Raw genomic sequence first — 20996 nt, 5'->3', positions numbered from 1 at the left:
GAATCTTTCGAGCTCTCTGACCTGTTCATTGATGTGGTATTCTCTGGTGGTGTCCTCAGTTGGTTCATATTCCCTTGGTTCCTCTATGGAGCGGAGTCCTTCTAGCTCTTGTACTTTGATCTGCAGTCTCCCGACCTCCTTCTTAAGGCTAGCCAGTTCCTGACATCGACTGCATATGTAGGCCTGCCTCCCGGAAGGGAGGTAGTCATACATGTGACAATCAATGCAGTATACTGGAAAGCTTCGCTGGCCTTCTGCTGCCTCCATTATTCCTTCCTTGTGATTTAAAGTTCCTTGGTGTGCTGGAGTGTGCCTGACGTGTAGCTTGGTGTGCTGGAGTGTGCCTGACGTGTAGCTAGGTGGAGAAATAGAGAGAGAAAAAAAATAATGAGTATAGAAGAAATGATTTTTTTTTTTTTCCTCCAATTTTTTTTTTTTCTCTCCAATTTTGTCTGTTTTTTAGTTGCCATACTGTAGTAGTAAACTTACACAAAAATTTGCTTTGAAAAAGGTGAAATTATATCTACTAAAGGCTGTTCAAAGTGCAGAGAAGGGAGAGCTAACAGATCATGCGTCCATTCCTGTTGGCAGCTAAGCTCCGCTCCCCACTTAGGTTCTTAAAAGTAGTAGCTGGAAAGGAAAAAGAGGCTAGCTTTCAATGAATCATCAACATTGACACCTAGTTCCTTTTCCTGAGTGGTGACTCCTAATGTGGAAGCTTGCATCACATAGCTTTAGTTCAGGTTCTTCTTTCCCACATGCATCACTTTACACTTGTTCACATTAAACATCATCTGCCATTTTGATACCCAGTCTCGCAAGCAATTTTTCACAATCATTTTGCAATTTAACAACTTTGAAAAACTTTCTGTCATCAGTAAATTCCTCACTAGCTATTCCTATCTGCAGATCATTTATAAATATGTTAAAAATATGTGATCCCAGCACAGACCCCTTGGGAATCCTACTATCTACTCCTCTACATTTAACCCTACTCTCTCTTTTCTATCTTTTAACCAATTCTTAATACACACTAGCACTCTAAACCCTCAAGTTCTTTATTTGAATAAAGCTCAGGAGAATAATATAAAAACTGTTTTAAGATATTTCCAATTTGAGAATGAGTTTCCCCATTCTTATCTGTAATAGCCACTTTCCTTTTTTTAGCTTTAAGATAATTAGCTAATACTCTTCCTGCTTTATTCGAGCTTCCATAATACAGAGCCTGTTGAGAAAATAACTCTTTCATAGCCATTTGAGAGGAAATCTCATTGAATTTATATTTACACATCCAGGGTGGGGAGGGGGGAGGGAACACTTTGTGATCTCTTATGTTTAAGAATAAATGTTGGGTATATGGGATGGGGGATATTGGATGCGAGTTTGAATTTGATGGTATATTAAGTGATGTTAAAGTAGAAAATAATTGTATCTTATGTTACATTTATTGAAAGTTAAAAAATGAATAAAGATTTTTAAAAAATACACAATAGCACATTACCTCCTATCCTATGGCAATCTAATTTCCTCAGGAATCTTTCAAGAGGTACTTTGTTAAATACCTTTTGAAAATCCAGATATACAATATCAACTGGCTCACCTTTATCTACATGACACAGTCAACCACACTTTGATGCTAAACAGACTAGTGAAATAAGTTTTACAATGGTTCCAAGGCTTCTTGATGAAAAGAAGCTACAGAGTGATAAAAGTTGGATCCTTCTCTCACTAGATTGATCTCCACCATGCTCCATACCTCAAGGATCCCCTTTATCCGTCTTTATGACTACACTGAATTTGATGCTTTGGAAATTATACACAGATGATGTTTTCCTATTAATCCCTGCAAGTCTGAACCAAGCAAATATGACCATCACACTATCCAGAGTGATAACTAACGTACAGGAATAGTTAAATATGGACAAAAACAAACTATTATGGTTCGGATGACATATACACCTAATCCCAACATCCATTGATCTGACAACAGGCACCAGATTCAACACTGAGAAAACCTCAAAAGTACTGGGAGTCACATTAGTCAGATCACTAAACTTTGAAACATGTGAACAATCTAGTCTGGAAATCTTTTTCCATGGGGATCCCCTCCAGGTCCTCGGGGATCCCAAAGAGATCCCCTCCAGACTCACAGGGATCCTACGGAGATGATTTTGTTTGGGGCTCCAGTGAGTGTGGTGCCTTCCTCCAGCATCAGGTTGTATCCAGCCGCACTTGGTTACTCTTTTGAGGTCACCGGCAGCATTCCTTCCTCCATGCGGCTGACCCAGAAACCTTCCCTCTGACACATGGAGGAGCGAAGAAACAGTCGTCATCCTGAAAAGAAAAGCAGGTAAGAAGCTGCACGAGCTGGGGCTAGGTGGGAAGGGAGAGAAAGAGATGCTGCATGGGCTGGATGGGTTTGGGAAAGGAGGGAAAGAGATGTTGCATGGGCTAGGAGGGGGGTATGAAGAGGGAGAGAAAAGATGGTGCATGGGCTAGGGGATGGGATGGGAGTGAAAGAGAGATGCTGCTGGTGAGGAAGGGAAAAGAAAGGTGCCACTAATTGTTGGACATGGATGTGTGGAGCAGGAAGGAAAGAGAGATGGTGCACATGGGGAAAGGAAGAAAAAGGGAGAATTGTTGGACATGGTGGTGGAGAAGAAGAAGGAAGAAATATTGAATGTTGTGGTGGAGAGAGAAGGGTGTGACAGGTGGAAAGAGATGCAAGAGGGAGGAATGTTGGACATGGTGGATGCAAAAGGGAGGAATGTTGGTGGAGGGAATAGAGGTAGAAACATGGCATGGTGCTGAAGAGGGGTGATAGAAGGAGAAATGTTAGACATGTGGCTGATGGGGAGGGGCAAAAGAAACTGCCCAAGGGCCAGAAGATGAGAGAGGGAGAAATGTTGGACGTGACTGTAGAAGGGGCAAGAAATATGCACCCTGGATCCATCTCTCTCTCTCTTTTCCCACTCACTTTGCAGCAAAGGAGGGAATAAAAGAGGGAGAGAGATGTTGGACAGTGTGAGAGAGGGAGATGTGTTGCACATAGAGGTGGAGGAGAGAAGAAGAAATGCTGTGCAGGATTGGAGAGGGGAAGCAAGGGAGATGGATCTGGGGCAGAAGAGACTTAGGATGCTGCTGTACGGTGGGAAAGAGGGAGAAATGATGGACCATGGTAGGAGGAACCAATGGACAACAACAATTTGCAGAAGACAGGAAAGCAGAAAAAAGAGAAACTTGAACTAACTTGATGAAAAAATAAATCTCCAGACAACAAATAAGAAAAAAAGGAATTTGGGTGATGTATAGAAACATAGAAACATGATGGCAGATAAAGGCCAAATGGCCCACCCAGTCTGCCCATCCATAGTAATCATTATCTCTTCAAGATATCCAAAATGCCTATCCCATGCTTTCTTGAATTCAGACACAGACTCTGTCTTCACCACCTCTTCTGGGAGACTGTTCCATGCATCTTCCACCCTTTCTGTAAAAAAGTATTTGCTTAGATTACTCCTGAGCCTATCACTTCTGAACTTCATCCTATGCCCTCTCAATTCAGAGCTTCCTTTTAAATTAAAGACTTGACTCATGCGCATTTACACCACTTAGGTGTTTAAATATTTCTATCATATCTCCCCTTTCCCACCTTTCCTCCAAAGTATACATATCAATATCTTTAAGTATGTCCCCATATGCCTTATAATGAAGACCATGTACCATTTTAGTAGCCTTCCTCCTCTTTTCCCATTTGTTTCTGTTTGCCATTGTTTGAACTTATTATATAGATATGACAACAGCTGTCTTTTGATTGTACACTGCTCAGAAGTTTGATTGAGCGGTATAAGAAACTTGAAACTTGAGAAGAGAGGAAAGAGAGATGTAATACTATAGGGAAGGAAGGGAGGGAGGGAAAGAAAAAAGAGAAGAGATACCAGAGCATGGAGGGGGAGGGGGAGATGGAAGGAAAGGAGAAGAGAAAGCATGGGGGAATGAAGGTAAGGAGATTGAGATTGAGATGCAAGACCATCAAGAAGGAAGGGAGGGAAAGGAAGGAGAGGGGATGCCAGACCATGGAAGGGGAGGTAGAGATAGGGCATGGGGGGAGGGAAGAGAAGAAGACAGAATTGCTAGACCAAGAAGAAAGGAAGGAGGAAAGGAAAGGGAGATGATACCAAAGTATAGAGGGGGAGGGAGAGATGGAAGGGAAGGAGAGGAGAGGAGATGCCAGGGCATGAGGGAGGGAAGGGAAGGAGACTGAGATGCCAGATCATAGGGAAGGAAAGGAGGGAGGGAAAGGAGATGCCAGAGCATGGAGGGAGAGGGGGAGATGGAAGAGAAAGAGAAGAAAGAGATCCCAGAACATAGGGGAAGGGAAGCAGATGCCAGACTGTGGGGTGAGTTGGGATGGGAAGGAGGGAAAGGAGGGATGAAAGGGGAAGAGTGAGATGCCAGTTCATGGGGGAGGGATTGGAGACAGAAAGAGAAAAATGGAAGGGACAGTGAAGGAGTTCTGCTGTTTTTATCTACTTATAGTGAGCATAAAACATTTTTATAGATTCTACAAAAATAAAAATGGACTATATGCCTTACCATAAAAGAAAAAGCCCAAGTTAGAAGGCTATATATAAATTTACCAGTAGTTGACATAATTTTCTAACCCCTCTCACAGAATCTATCTACAAACTGCTGCTGTTAACAGTGACCAGTATCTATTAAAATTTGTCTATAATTATCAATATTTTCTTTTACAGGCATGTGAATGGTTAATTCAAAGGAGAAAGTAAACTATTTGCTTCATTGAGGAACAAAGTACTTTTACTGTAAATAATGTGACATGAAAGCAGCCAACTGCTTTATTCTTTGGTTTGTTTTTGCTTTGTTTTGTACAACTTTCTGTAGGAAATGCTGTATTTATTTTATACTTTGAAATTTTACCTTTATTCTTTTTTCATTGAGGATATCAAATCTGGTCTTGCCAGTTTGTCAGTTATGTAAACAAGCATTGGTTTTGAATATGCCATTCTGTAACAACTATCCCAGTTTCTTACCTAAGTAAATATTTAAATAAGAAGACCGGGAAGTGATGGGCTTTTATATAATTTTACCTGCCCTGGAGACATTGGCCCCTGCCAGTTGTCTGAGATTCCTTTCTACCTAAAACCTCCCTAGTTTCCCCCAACCAAATCTTTGTGAAGGTGTCTGATGTCCAACCAATGGGGACAATAGGGCAGTGCCCAGGTGTAGGGCATTTATTGTTGAGTTAGGATCACTATCTACAGATTTGAAATGACTGCCTAGTCTTATGTCTGTGGGTACTCTGATTATAATATTGGAAACAAAATCTAAACATTTTCAATAAGAAGGCAGAAATTTCTTTTGTTGAGGCACAACTGCTAAATACAAGTCTGACGTCTGAAACATCCATTCTGCAAGATGAAGGTAAGGTCATACATGAAAATAATATCATAATATTTTTAGCACTGTATAGTGCCTGGATTTGCCAGGGTAGCATAATTTGATGATCATACTTCTCCTTAAGCCAGAAGAGACAAGATTTATATAGAGGCAATAATCTCAGCCCTGGAGATAATAGAACTCCAAGCTAGAAAAAGTTCTCAGTCGAACCAAGAAGAGAATGATGTGGAGCCATGAAACTTACAAGTTATTCCACACTTTTCTTGACACTTGCTGTTTCAATGATATGAAATGAAACAAAAAGTCTCAAGAAAAGTGTAGAATAACCTGCAAGTTTCATGGCTCCACACTAGAAACATGATGGCAGTTCCTCCGGGAGATTGTCCCACACATCTACCACCTTTTCCGTAAAAAAGTATTTCCTTAGATTACTCCTGAGCCTATCACCTCTTAACTTCATTCTTTTCAATAGCCCCTCGTAGAAAAAACTCCAGCACACTCCTGTCATTTCTTGAGGGGGGAGGGTTCATTGTCATTGTTTGTGTGCTTTCTTCAAGAGCATTTGTGACTCAGCCACGATTTGTGAACACCAGCTGAGCCATTTCTACAGCTCTCCAATATAGCTGTGTGCTGCCAGCACTACCATAACAACCGGATTTCAAAAGCTAAGTATTAGACTTCATTAAATATGTAAGCCTTGACAAACACTAATATGAGCAATGAATTGAAAATAGTAATTCTGTTGAGTAGTAGCTGACAGATCACCATCACTTTAGGTCTTAGCAAATAAAATATAACAAAATATAATAAGACCAAAAAAACCAATTAAAAAATTAAAAAGAGTGATAAAAGAAAGGCAATTAAGACCAATGATAGTTCACAATAGGTTGTCTTGGTAGGATAATTTCCAGATCCAGACAGCTGTGAACACTTGAGGTCTTTTAGCCTTAAAAAGACAAACCCAGTATACATGTACAGTGGAACCTTGGTTTACAAGCATAATTCATTCCAGAAGCATGCTCGTAAACCAAAGTGCTCATATATCAAAGCGAGTTTCCCCATAGGAAGTAAGAAAAACTCGCTTGATTGGTTCCCCCCCCCCCCCCCCAAGGCTCCTGTGGTAAAAAAAATTGTGCCCGTGTCAGACTTGGCATCTCCTCCCCAGCTCCTCTTGCACCTATTTTAACTTCAGGAGCCAGCCATGCCACGATGAAGACAGAAGGAATGTATTTTTCAATTTCTCATTTTAAGTGTAGTTTTTGGTTATAATTAGGGGGGGAGGGTGATATATCTTTTTGTCATAGATTATAATTGTATTTGTATTTAAGTGCTTTTATAGAGTTATATGATTGTATTATATTGTGCACTTACTTATGGCTTTAAAATGAATAAAGAAATTTAAAAAAAAAGGCCTCTCTATATCTCTTTGTAATGCTGTTGAAAATCTAATAAAGATTAAAAATACAGTGTTTCCCCACAAATTCGCTGTTCGTGGACTCAGTAATTCACAGTAATTCGCCGGCGGGTACAGAAAATCATTTGCGGTATGCTCTGACCGTCTCTTCCTGTACTAAAGTCAGGCTACACCAATCAGGAGCTGTGTGTCAAAGCAGCTCCTGATTGGTGTAGCCTGACTTTAGTAACAAGAAGAAGTGGTCAGAGCATACCGCAAATGATTTTCTGTACCCGCCGGTGCCCCAGCTGCCCTCTTCTACCTCTCCTGCCTTTTGACAGAGGTAAAACCGCATTTGCGGTTTTTTTAAATTCGCGGGTATTCCTGGAACAGAATCCCTGTGAATTTCGGGGGAGTACTGTACAAAAATGAAGCAAAATTTGATTAAATTGTGTTTGTTTACTGTACTTTAATTTCTTATATATGTACACATCCAAATAGCAAGAGGTCTAAGCATACATAATAAATTATATTACAATACAATACTACTGTAATTTTTATAGACCACAGCTACCTAATCATGTTTGGCTGAACACAGAGGGCTCCTTTTACTAAGCTGTGCTAGTGGTTTTAGCGCAGCAGCAATGCCGCACGCGCTAACGCCTCCATTGAGCTAGCATTCGTTTTTGGCACCTAGCGTGGGGTTAGCATGCATGGCAATGTAGCGCGCGCTAAAACCGCTAGCGCACCTTAGTAAAAGGAGCCCAGAGTGTACCTAAGAAAACCAATGCAACAGATTAGGATGTAATAACAAACATATACATGCAATAACATTTTAAAACATTTAGGGCTCCTTTTACTAAGGTGCACTATTGTTTTTAGCGCACGCGGATTAGCGCGTGCTAACCCCATGCTACATGGCTAGAACTAACGCCAGCTCAATGCTGGCGTTAGTGTCTAGCGCGCACTATTCCGCTCGTTAATGCCCTAACACAGCTTAGTAAAAGGAGCCCTTAATGTGAGATGATATATAAAGTTTTTAAATAAATAAAAATAATATAGGATTAATGCAGATTGTTCTGCATTGATCCTACCTATTATCTTTATTTATTTATTTAAAAACTTTATATACCGCCCGACATTAAGGGCTCCTTTGAGATATGAAAATCAATTACATCCAATAGATAACATCTACATGTAACTGATTAATTTTAAAATGAAATAAAACAGGTAGTAGTGTTGAAATTTTTGTTTTGTTTCCAAAGAAAGCACATCTTTATTGAGGGAGAGCTATTTTCAGATTGACAATTTATGTGAATAAATTACTATTTATTTGAATAAAGGGCTTTGAAAATTGTCATATCCCGATTCGGCTTTTACATTTCTTCTGTTTTTCAGGAGCTGCTGACATTCTATCTATCCCTCTTCCTCCTGTTTCTTGACAGCAATGTAACAGATTCCTGTAAGCAATGTGTTTTCACAATTATTTTTATTTATAAACCAATTCCAAGAATAGACCTTCTGTAAACATTATACCAGCACTCAAATTTCTCAAGTAAATAACCAAACAGTACATATCAATCACAGCATATATCAAAACAATTTACATGTATATCTAAAATATGTCTCTCTCCATATGATTTTTTTATTTTTACATTTTGGGGCAGCTTCTGTATAGGTCTGAGCAGCCACCTAAGCAGCTGCTGAGAATCACACACTGACGTCCTGTACAGAATTGCATCTGCCATAATGAACGGATACCTAACCCCACTTAACCAGCTTGATTATCTAACCAGTGCCCATGTCCCAAGTGTTGGTTAGAGAATCATGTTGCCATCAGCTGATCATGGTGCGGGAATCCCTCTGCCACGATCAAATGAGCAGCTGCAACAGGGAACCTGCCCCTCTCTGCGAAATTCCCCAGCAGGAGGGATGCCCACTCCCTCCTGTTGTCACCCCTGACCACTCCCCCCCCCCATCGCAAGAATGTCTGTGGCTGGAAAGATGCCCACTCCATACTGCTGCCCCTCCTCTGGAACCACCAACACCCTCACGAGACACCTACCTCTACCCCGACTACCTCCCCCCACCCCTTGTGCATCAAGTCTGGCTAGATGGATGCTCACACCCTCTGGCTGGCAGGCCTGGCAATCCAAAATGATGGGCCTTCACCTTCCTGGTGCATTATGGGATGCACTGGGGAGGGGCCTAAGACTCTGATTGGCTCAGATGCCTAAGGCCTCTCCCATAGGAATGGCCTTAGGCCTCCTTCCCATTGCATCTGGGGATGCAGTGGGAGTAACCTAAGACTCTGATTGGCCAGATACCTAGGGCCCCTTCTATTGAAGGACTGTAGCGTTTGAGCCAGAGAGGGCAGGGCTACAGAATTGGCATAGTTAGGTAGGATTTCTGTCCCATGATAGAATTGGCATAATTAGCCAGGATTATTTTCCCATGCCAGAATCTTGTCACGATAGAATTTTTGTTGTGACAGATTTCTGCTGCTTGGGTTTGCATGCAATTGGTTGGGACAAGAATTGTTGTTGAGAGTAGTAAAATTTTGGTTAATGTTATGGCAGTAATAAAATGTATGCAAAAGTTATGTTTTATTATAGAGATCTAGAAACCTTGTATCCTCAAATATGGGAGGGGCCTTAGGTACCTGGCCAGAGTCTTAAGTCACCCCCCCTGCATCACCGGATGCACAGGGAAGGAGGCCTAATATTCTAGTTGGCCCAGGTGCTAAGGCCCCTCCTATAGGGGGGCTTTAGACATCTGAGCCAGTTGGAGCCTTAGGCCCCTCCCCAGTGCATTCAGAATGTACCGGGAAGGCGAAGGACCACCATTTTGGAGTGGCGGGCCTGCCAGCCAGAGGGTGTGAGGATCCCTCCAGCCTGGCTTTCTACTTACAGGTACAGGAGGTGGGAGTGGGTTGTCGGGGTAGAGATAGGTGTGTCAGGGGGGTTCTGGTCTTAGGGGGTTGGGGGTATTCCATGGGTGTGTCAGCAGTTCTGGGGAATATTTATGGTTCCAGGGGAAGGTGTTTGTGGTTCTGGAGGCTGGCAACAGGAGGGAGTGGACATTCTTCCTACTGCGGATTTTCACGGGGTGGTTCGGGGGTGGCAGCAGGAGGGAGTGGACATCCCTCCTACCATGGACATTCATAGGGGAGGGTTCAGGATGGCGGCAGAAAGGAGTAGGCATCCCTCCTGTCACAGACATTTTCGGGGGGGGGGGGTTCAGGGGTGGCAGTAGAAGGGAACCTCCCCTGCTGCAGCCACTGAGCTGATCACAGCAGTGGGATTCCCTTGCCACAATCAGCTTAGTGGCTGCATCTATTTGAAATGTAGGCCAGCATTTTGCTGGCCTACACATCAGTGTCTATTGTGACCCCAGGGAAATGCCTAGGGCCACATAAGCTTGCCCAAGGCCACTTCCGGGTAAAACCATGCCCGTGCTCAGCCTTAGGTGAGCTTAAGTGTCCCAACATGTCTTCCTGCACCGGCAACAGATACCAACAGTATAGGCGGCCTGCCTCAGGGTTTTTTTTTAAACATGCATCTTGATTGGCTGGTTTGACAGCAGTAGGACATCTACCACTGCCTATAATCGGGACGCTGTTTATAGAATCAGCCTCAAAGTTTCTTTGGGGAATGTAGTTTGCAAAACCAGTGCCCAAATTTCAATAAGGGAAGATTAGGTTCTTACCTCAATAATCTTTTTAGTAGAAAGGCATATGAGTCTTGAACCAGTGGGTTATTCACCTCTAATCATGAGTTGTGTTAAAGGCATCATCTACATATTTTGGCTCCACATCCTGTATCACTGGGCTGTGCTGTAGTTCTTCAGTTCGTACCAAAGCAGTTGACAACCACTATAAGAGGAGAAACAAACAGGAAGGGTACGGGAACCTCCACATGAAAGCCAATTCTACTCTGCTCTGCAATGATTACAATTAAACAAATTAAAGTCAATAGGAACATAACTTAAAACAAGGTAGAACAAGTATGCCATCCACCTGAGTACAACCAGCACTAACACTTATGTAGCTCTGACAGTCTCTTTCTTGCTACTTTGTAACAGAGAATTAAGCCATCACTCTTTGAACCTGTCTGACAAGAGAAAACCAAACATCTGGTAACACATGCTTATCTAAGACAGTAAGCAGGCTAAATGCATTCTAACAGGATGGGCCTTCAAGACTCATATTCCTTTCTACTAGAAAAAAAAAGATTATTGAAGTAAGAACCTAATCTTCTCATCTAATGCAAAAAGCATATGAATCTTGAACCAGTGGGATGTATCAAAGCAATCCACTGAGTCTAGGATGGGGTAGATGAACCTGCTGTGGGCACTGAGGGCCCATAAGTGGAATCCAGCCATACTGCTACATCCACCCTGTAAATTTTCAAGAAAATATGGAGGGGTGGACAACATAGCTGCCGTATAAAATCTCCTTGGACGAAAATGTCTGGGACTCAACCCATGAAGAAGAGTGTGTAAAGTGTGGTTTTCAAATAAATCAGTAGTTGCTTACCACATCCAATGTATGCTGAAGAAATAACCATGCAAATCCATCCTGAAATGGAAGCCTTTAGAAGCTGGCTTCCCCAGGTGGCTAGGACTCGTTAGAACAAAAAGATGATTTGAGAGATGAAAATCATTTGTCACCTCAAGGTAATGGAGAACTCTCCTAACATCCAGCAATGCCAAAATTTTGTCCTTTTTCTTCAAACCTATGGCATGGATCACAGGCAGTAGCACTTCTTTATTTTCATGGAATGTCGAGACCACCTTTGGCAGAAAACAAGGGACTGTGCACAGTGAGACGCCAGCCTCCATAAATGTGAGGAAAGGTTCTCTACACTAGAAAGCCTGGAGCTCCGAGACCCTTCTCACTGAGATGATAGCTACTAGAAAAACCATCTTAATGGTAAGATCTATCAGCAAAGCCTCTTGTAGAGAGATTTACAGAGGGCCTGTAAGACAATGTTAAAATTCTACATTGGGAATGGCTGCCACACAGGAGGATGCAGTTTCAATGCTCCCTTCAAAACTCTTGCTTTAACAGGATGGGAAGCCAAAGAAACTTTCTCTACTCTATCCCTAAAGCATGAAGCCTGCCACATGCACTTTGAGGGAACCAACTGCTAGGACATTTTCAAGCTCATCCTGAAGAAATGCTAGAACTACAGACATTGGAACCTTAAAAGGCTCCACGTTATGCTTAGCACACCAGCGCTGAAACATTTTCCAAACCTTAACATAGGCTATGACAGTCACTGTTTTTTGAGATCTGAGGAGGGTAACACTTGTATGACCACCACCAAGTAGCCTTTTTGTGCTAAGGCTGCCATTGAAAGAGAAGACTGTTAGTACTCAGAGCTGACATTTTAAAAAATCATCTTGAGCCAGTTCTATATAATTCAGTCCTGTTTGTATGCCCGGAAAAAGCCAATACAAGTCTGGCAAAACGGGCTCCATCGGAATTGGACCGTTGTGAAACTTTTAAAATAAGTTTGGTGACTCTTTATTTATTTTTCCTCTTTCAACTATTTTCGGTCTATGTGCATTTGATTACATTCTAGAACGACTTAATTCACATTGGGAGAATGTGGCGCAGTGGTTAAAGCTACAGCCTCAGCACCCTGGGGTTGTAAGTTCAAGCCCACGCTGCTCCTTGTGACCCTGGGCAAGTCACTTAATCCCCCCATTGCCCCAGGTACGCTAGATAAGATTGTGAGCCTGCCGGGATAGACAGGGAAAAATGCTTGAGTTTCTGAATAAACTCATGTAAACCATTCTGCGCTCTCCTGGGAGAATGGTATTGAATAAAATAAATAGACATAAATAAAGGGCTTAATGATTGCACAGTAGTAAGAACATAAGAAGTTGCCCCCGCTGAGTCAGACCAGAGGTCCATCTTGCTCAGCGGTCCGCTCCCGCGGCGGCCCATCAGGCCTAGTGCCTGAACAGTGGTCCCTGATTAATTTTGTAACTTACCTCTAATCCCATCCCTATAATCTACTTCTACTCTTATCTGTACCCCTCAATCCCTTTGTCTTCCAAGTACCTATCCAAAGCTTCTTTGAACCCCTGTAGCGTGCTCCTGTTTATCACATCCTCTGGTAGCGCGTTCCATGTATCCACCACCCTCTGTGTGAAAAAGAACTTCCTGGTGTTTGTTCTAAACCTCTCCCCTTTCAATTTCTCTGAGTGCCCCCTTGTACTTATTGATCCCCTTAATTTGAAAAATCTGTCCCTGTCTATTTTTTCTATGCCCTTCATGATCTTGAAGGTTTCTATCATGTCTCCTCTAAGTCTCCGCTTTTCCAGGGAGAAAAGCCCTAGCTTTTTCAGTCTGTCAGTATATGAGAGGTCCTCCATGCCCTTTAATAGCTTAGTTGCTCTTCTCTGGACCCTCTCAAGTGCCTCCATGTCCTTCTTGAGGTACGGCGACCAGAACTGAACACAGTATTCCAGGTGCGGGCGCACCATAGCACGATACAGTGGCAGGATGACTTCCTTTGTCCTGGTCGTGATACCCTTCTTAATGATACCCAACATTCTGTTTGCTTTCCTTGAGGCCGTGGCATACTGCGCCGACGCCTTCAATGTTGTGTCTACTATCACTCCCAGGTCTCTTTCAAGGTCGCTCATCCCTAACGCTGATCCCCCCATTTTATAAGTGAACATCGGGTTTTTTTCCCCTATATGCATGACCTTGCATTTCCCTATATTGAAACTCATTTGCCACTTTTTGGCCCATTTTTCCAGTGTTGTCAGATCTTTTTGGAGATCTTCGCAGTCCTCCATGTTATTGACCTTGCGATATAGTTTGGTGTCATCCGCAAATTTAATAACCTCACATTTTGTTCCTGCTTCCAGGTCGTTAATGAATATATTGAATAGGAGCGGTCCCAGCAACGACCCCTGTGGAATTCCGCTCGTGACCCATTGCCAGTCTGAGTAATGTCCCTTTACTCCAACCCTCTGTTTGAAGTTAGTCAAGTTGAAATATACAAAATATATATATAAATGTAAAAATATTAAAAACTAATTAACACACAAAATAGGGTGTTTGAAAATATGAGAGGTGATTGAAATCTGGAACTGATAAGTCTCAGACTTAAATCTTTTAGTATTTCATCAGTTTATGAGCAGGTTTCTGAGTTCCCTTTTCTTTTCATATAAAAACCAAATACCTTTTATTTGTTACTAGAAGTCATAATTTCACTTTAGCTTGGACCTCTGAAGCACCAAAAAGCCTCAAAATCTGGATAAAAACCTGAAAATAATAAACTAGAAGCAGAGCAGATTAGAAAGACCTTCCAATTCACGTGTAGAATAAGAAACTGAGGAACTACAGTACAGCCCAGTGATGAAGTAAGCCAAAAAATTTAGATTACGCCTTCTACACAACTCGCAATTAGAGGTGAATAACTCACTGGTTCAAGACTCATACGCCTTTTGCACTAGAAGTTGTTTTTGTCATGAAGAGACTATCTTTGCATAAGTTGTGTAAGTGAACAAACTGATATCTAAGCCTGCCCATTTAAACCTAAGACAATATTATAAAATGCTAAGTGATCATTGAGACTCTCATTTAAAAAAATACAGTACCACCAAAGATGTACATATATGTGGCACTATGCACACGAGACAGGAACATTTTATAAACATGCACACACACAAAAAAAGATTAACTTCATATGGGAGACCTCTATGTGAATGTAGATCAGCAGTGATATAAATAAAGAGTCACCAAACTTATTTTAAAAGTTTCACAACAGTCCAATTCCGATGGAGCCCGTTTTGCCAGACTTGTATTGGCTTTTTCCGGGCATACAAACAGGACTGAATTATATAGAACTGGCTCAAGATGATTTTTAAAATGTCAGCTCTGAGTACTAACAGTCTTCTCTTTCAATGGCAGCCTTAGCACAAAAAGGCTACTTGGTGGTGGTCATACAAGTGTTACACTTATACATACATATATTGTACATATAAATGATAGCCATGAAAAAGAGAGCCATTTTCAAAAAGTGAAGCATTTTCTTAGGGCAAGTGGATTTTGAGCAAATCTCAACCATCACACACTCCTCCAAGCCAAGGACCAAAAGACAAGATATTTGTACTTTAAGCAGGTAAAAATGCTATGGTATATTGCAGTATTCAAATACAAAGTGCACTTATATGTTGAATGACTACCCAGTGGAGGGAGTAGCCTAATGTTTAGTGCAGCTCCTTGTGACCCTGGGCAAGTCACTTAACCTTCCATTTCCTCAGGTACAAAACTTAGGACTCCTTTTACTAAAGGGCGCTAGCGGTTTTAGCGCACGCTATATTGCCGCGCGTGCTACACGCTAATACCTCCATAGAGCTGGCATTAGTATTTTCTATTTGGCGTGGGGCTAGCATGCACGGCATTGTAGCGTGCGCTAAAATCGCTAGCGCACCTTAATAAAAGAAGTCCTTAGATTGTGAGTCCACTATAGGCAGAGAGAGTACCTGCATATAATATGTACATGTCTAGTAGCACTATAGAAATGAGGAGGAGGAGTAACACATCCAGATTACTCTTTCTTTCATATCACCTTTTCTAAAATCCCCATATCTATGTATATGCTATCTTTACATGAGTAAAATATGGTTTTCATGCTTGTGAATGGCATCTAAGATGTCTAAATTTAGCTCAAAAATGGCCAGCATTTCATGCTCAATGCAGGAATGGAAGGCCAGTCCCCAGGACTAAAGGTTTCTCCAGATTTTTATCTTTTATTCCATTCTTCCCACCTCCAACTCTCCAGAGCCTTAGTAATCTGTATTTTGTAAGTCCTGATCTGATTCTCTGAAAGCATGAAAAGCTTTTTAATTATACTGGAAAAAACAATCTGACTTCCAGATTTTGTTTGTTTAATAAAGTAACATTCTGTCTCTACCGAGGATTTTTTATATTTTTCTCATGATTTTTCTACATTTCTCTTATGGCATGCTTTCTAGTATTGACATGTCAAGATCCTTGCACCCCTCAGGACTGCGATGATATCTATTCTCAAGGCTATGTAACTAGTGGTGTCTACCTGATATACCCTATGGGGCCCTGGGAACCTATCCCAGTCTACTGTGACATGAGCACCGATGGAGGGAAGTGGCTGGTGAGTATATACAATACAATACAATCTTTATTTGTATACTGCCAATACCTCCATGAAGTTCACAGCAGTTTACATGAGTAATTATGGTGATACAAATTAAAAACAATATTTAGGAATCATTTGTATCAAATTCTTGAAAAAGATAGGTCTTTTATGAAACATTTAAAATTAGATTGGTAGTTATTAGTTGATAATGCTTTCCATAGTTTTGATGCATGATATGTCCATATGGAGATAAAAGTTCTATTGTATCTAATGTTCCTAATGACTAAATACCGAAAAGTATCATTATTTCTTAGGTTCAAAGATGGGTTATTAGAAAATTTAACAAGATGTGGGATTTAATCAGGAGTTTCTCCAAACCATATTTTAAATAGAATTCAATAGAATTTATAAAGTATTCTCTGTTCTATAGGAAGCCAGTGTAATTCATGTAAATGAGTTGTAATTTTATCACTTTTTTCAATCTGAAGATTAATCTAATGGCTGTATTCTGAAGCTTTTGTAGTTGTTGTTTTTTATTATACATGTAGGGTAGGCTAAAAATGTGACATTGCAATAGTCCAGTTGAGACACAACTAAAGATAGATAATTATCAATTCCGCCTATTAGTACTAAGTACTTTCTAATCTCTCTAAGTTTCAAGAAAAGACCAAAATACTTTTTTTTATTAAAAGTTGAACTGAAATTTATTAATAAATTAACAAATGTTCCAGTAGAGCAATCTGCTTATCAATCCTTAAGGTTCAAATAGGAGAGTCTGGGATCTTCTAGAAGCATTGGATGCAGACAGGCATTCGTATATTAGATGATGTTATATCTAATGGGAAACTGCTTGATTTTTCACGACTGCAACAATCATTCAGTATTTCAAAGTCTCAAAATTATAGGTGGTTGTAGTTGAAGCAGGTTACCTGATTGACAGAATCTTAAAAATCATTATAGCTTGCAGGTTCTATGCTTCCAGACAGATTTTCTGGGACATCAGGCCGCCCGGTGGTATAAATTAATTTCTGAATTTTTGAATAAGAAACCAAAATTAGTCTTAGAGACATTTGGAACATTAAGATAAAGCAGTATATTTCTACGTCTCGATAGCCACAAATTTGGACTTGGAGAATGAGATGTACAGCGTCAGCATCTATGAGACAAACATGTTTTTTTCTATTACATAGATCTTTTTGGACCCCTGTTAGGTTACACAAGTTAGATAGATCTAAATCTAATAGATGCTGGCACTGTCATTTAGACATTGGGACACTGGATTATCTGTTGTTCTATTGTCCTTTGATACTCAACTTCTGGAAGTCAATATGGGGACAGATTAACCTCATACTGGAATCAACAATCCCTTTGATGTATGAGGCAATTATATGTGGAATATTGCTGCATATCAAGCCTCCCATGGATCGCTACAAAGGCAGGCTTTTCCTAATAATGACAAGGATCGCTATGCAAATGATAACCCGCAATTAGAAAAATTGTGACCACCTCAACTTTCCATTTTGGTGGGCCAGTTTATGTTTAGGTTACAAATATGAAAAGATGTATGCTGATATGTTGGGGCATAGAAAATTATTTAAATTGGTTTGGGGCCCGTTGACATCCTTTGTTACTTCAACATAGTTGTCTTTGTTTAAATTTTTTTTTTTTTTTTAGTTCAATCATCTTTATTGATATTTGCACTTTATAACAATCAGTAACTGACTTTATAAGTAAAAGAATAGGAAAATGGGAAGAACCAGATTTGCTAAATTTTTGTTATTTTAATACATATCCAGGATGGGGCGGGTGGGGGGGATATCTTTCTGGTTTATTTCTTGATTAAATTGTTGGATGGGAGGCGAGGGATATTTTTCTTCTGTATTGTTACTTGTGGAATTTAAGTGCTTATTTTGTTTATTAATGTCTGTATAATTCCTGGCACTTTGTATTAGTTTTGAAAATTAATAAAGTTTAAAAAAAAGTTGACCTGAGGTAATAGTGAAAGATTGTGATCAAAATGACCTCCTAATATTTGTATTACTTTAGCTAGTGGATAATCTATCTTATTTATGGTTAATACTTTAGTTTCACTATTAAGATGATTTCATAAAAATAATTTAGTTTTATTCTTATTCAATTTAAGTTGATGATTCAACATCCAATTCTCTAACAACTTCATGCAAAAAAATTTAGTTTTAATTTAATATGATCTAATGAGCAGGAAAAAGGAATGAGAGCAATAATATCTGCATATATAAATGACATGAATTTGGCTTTTCCAGGAAAAAACTCCAGAGAATGCAAGAAGATATTAAACAGGATAGGTGAAAGTGGTGAACCTTGGGTTACACCATAAGGAAGAGACCATTCTTTGGATATCATTTTGGACATTTTTACTTTATAAAATCTTTTTTTAAAAGTTAATGAACCAATTTAGAATATTTCCAGATAAGCCACAATCATCTAATATTCTTAATAATGACATGATCAACTAGGTCAAAGGTGCTCAAAAGATCAAATTGCAGTATTACCGTAGTACTATATAACCCTTCAAAATGTTGCTTCTTACAATATCCATTAGAGATCCTAGAATAGTCCCCATACTATGGCCCTTGCAGAATCCAGATTGATTAGGATAGAGTATGTTGAATTTTTCAATGTAAAAATTTAATTGAGAATTTACTAATTCTTCCATAATTTTTACAAAAAATGGAATTGATGCTAATGGTCTGTAGTTGGATATTTGACTTATATTTACTTTGGTGTCTTTTAATAATGGAGTTAATAATATTTGACTCAGATGTTTGGGAAAAGAACCTTTCTGAAGCATTTCATTTAGCCAATCTAAAAGAATCATTTTAAATGATAAAGGTGCACATCTTAGGATGTATGATGGGCATATATCTAAAAAACAATAAGAATTAATATATTTATCATATATTTTAATAAAGTCACCCCACTCTATTTTGTCAAATTTAATCCAGTAAAGGTCCTCTCTGATAACTTTTAGATCTTTATTATAGAACAAGTATATGGAGTCACATTGTGGTGAAAATTGTTTTCTAATAACTTGAATCTTATTTTTAAAATAACATGCTACAGTTGTTGAGCTGTTGGTGGTTTGTCCATGGGAATATTAATTAAATTAGTAGTGTTAGTTAATTCCTCTACAAGTTTAAATCATTTTTTGTGTCACTAACATCTGTCCCAATAAGTTTAGAATAATAATCCTTTCTTGTATCAGCTTCTTTTGAAGGCAATCTTTTTTCTCCGTAAAGATTTTAAGTCATCAGTTTGATGTTTTCTTCATCTTTTTTCTAATTTTCTGCACTCTTTATAAGGCTAATAATTCTGTTGAGAACCACTTAACACTGTTATATTGATCACCCATTTTTTTCTTCCTTCTTTGAAGTGGGGCTATTTTATCTAATATAATAAAGAGCTAGCCGCGCATGCGCACTCCTATTTGCGTGTTCTGTGCGCTGTAGGTCTGTGGCCGAAGGAGTGCGCATGCGCGCTAATACGTCACCAGCCTATCGCCTCCACAAGCTGGACCACAGCCAGACGACAATCTCCGTTCCTCCTGCCGCCGCCGATTTCCGTTCCTCCTGCCGCCGCCCACCCCCTTCTCTTCCCGCAAGCCCGAATGGCAATTCCAGCAGCGTGTGCATCAGTCTTCACACGCTGCTTCGGGCCCTTCTACTGCCCTGATTTGCTCTGCCGCGTCTCTGATGATGTTATCAGGGACGTGCCAGAGTAAATCAGGGCAGTAAAAGGGCCCGAAGCAACGTGTGGAGACTGATGCAAGCGCTGCTGGAATCACCACCTTTGTAGTCCGTACCGCGGGAAGGGAAAGGGGGGGGTAGAGGAAACGCTAATGCTGCTGCACAGGGAACTGGTGGGGGGGAGGGAAATGGAGGGGGAGGGAATGCTGCTTTGGACAGACAGACAGAGAGAGGAAGGGAAACACAAAGAAAATAAGAAAGACACAGGGACAGGTGCACAGGGAACTGGTGTGGGCTGTGGGGGGAGGGAAATGGAGGGGGATGGAATGCTGCTTTGGACAGACAGACAGAGGGAGAAAGGGAGACAGAAAGAAAAGAAGAAAGACATGGGCAGGGAGATACACAGAAAGACAGACAAGCAAAGGGGGCCAGGGACAGAGACAGACAGAAAGGACAGCGGGAGCCACGTCAGGAGGGGTGCGGGATGAGGCAGTGGGAACTTTTCCAATGGGTGCAACTAGGCGGCTGTCGGGAACCTCTGATCAGGGGCAGAGCAAGGTAAGAGTATCATAGGGATAAGAAGGAGGAGGGAGGATAAAAAAGGAAGGGATGCACAGTGGAGGTAAAAGGAAGGGAAAATGGACAGGGGGAGCAGGCAAGGGGTGGTGATGGACAGCCAAGGAAAAAGAAAGGCAGAAAGAAAGAAAGCGGCTAAGGAGAGAGAGAGAAAGAAAGAAAGACAGACACACACACATATGTTCTAGCACCCATTAATGTAACGGGCTTAAAGACTAGTCTAATATAATTGATGACATAACATTCCATTGTTCCATAAAGATTATAGGATTTACATTTATGATCATAGAAATTTTAAAATAAATAAATAATTTAAATATTTCCAAAATAACATTGGATCTATTTTTTTGCCGAATTCCTGAATTTCTTTTTTGTTAATCTTGGAGGTATGCTTGCATTTTTTTTCCAATACACAGTAAAGTCTAACATAAAATGATCAGACCAAAGATTTATATCCCACAACCAAATATTAAGTTTAGAGCCTTGTTTGAAAGAGACCCAATCTAATTGATGACCTTTAATGTCAGTCTGATGAGATGGTGGGTTAAAATAATCTAATGCATGTAAAAATGAATAAAAATCCAATATTCTTATCTTGAAGATGATCGAGCTGAAGATTTATATCTGCAAAAATCATATTATAATCAGTAGATATTGAATTTTTAATAAATTCTTGAAAATTGTGTTTAGCTCGATTCTAGTTATTAGGAGGGGAGTAAGCTAGCATGCAAGTTAAGG

General features: G+C 40.3%; 2 protein-coding genes across 2 annotated transcripts in view; both read left to right on the top strand.

Annotated features, from left to right (window-relative positions):
* Nucleotides 1–20996, top strand: part of LOC117361202 (microfibril-associated glycoprotein 4-like) — a 153689-nt gene that overhangs the window by 35612 nt on the left and 97081 nt on the right. The window lies entirely within an intron of this gene.
* Nucleotides 4782–20996, top strand: part of LOC117361203 (microfibril-associated glycoprotein 4-like) — a 55987-nt gene continuing 39772 nt past the window's right edge. The window contains exons 1-3 of the mRNA XM_033946226.1: nt 4782–5445; nt 8213–8276; nt 15818–15972. Of these exons, the coding sequence (XP_033802117.1) occupies nt 5440–5445; nt 8213–8276; nt 15818–15972 (225 nt within the window). The 5' untranslated portion in view covers nt 4782–5439. The remainder of the gene's footprint in view (nt 5446–8212; nt 8277–15817; nt 15973–20996) is intronic.

This window comes from Geotrypetes seraphini, chromosome 5 (assembly GCF_902459505.1).
Source record: "Geotrypetes seraphini chromosome 5, aGeoSer1.1, whole genome shotgun sequence".
Taxonomy (NCBI): Eukaryota; Metazoa; Chordata; class Amphibia; order Gymnophiona; family Dermophiidae; genus Geotrypetes; species Geotrypetes seraphini.
The sequence above is the reverse complement of the archived record's forward strand: the minus strand, read 5'-3'. Positions and strand labels throughout refer to the sequence as shown.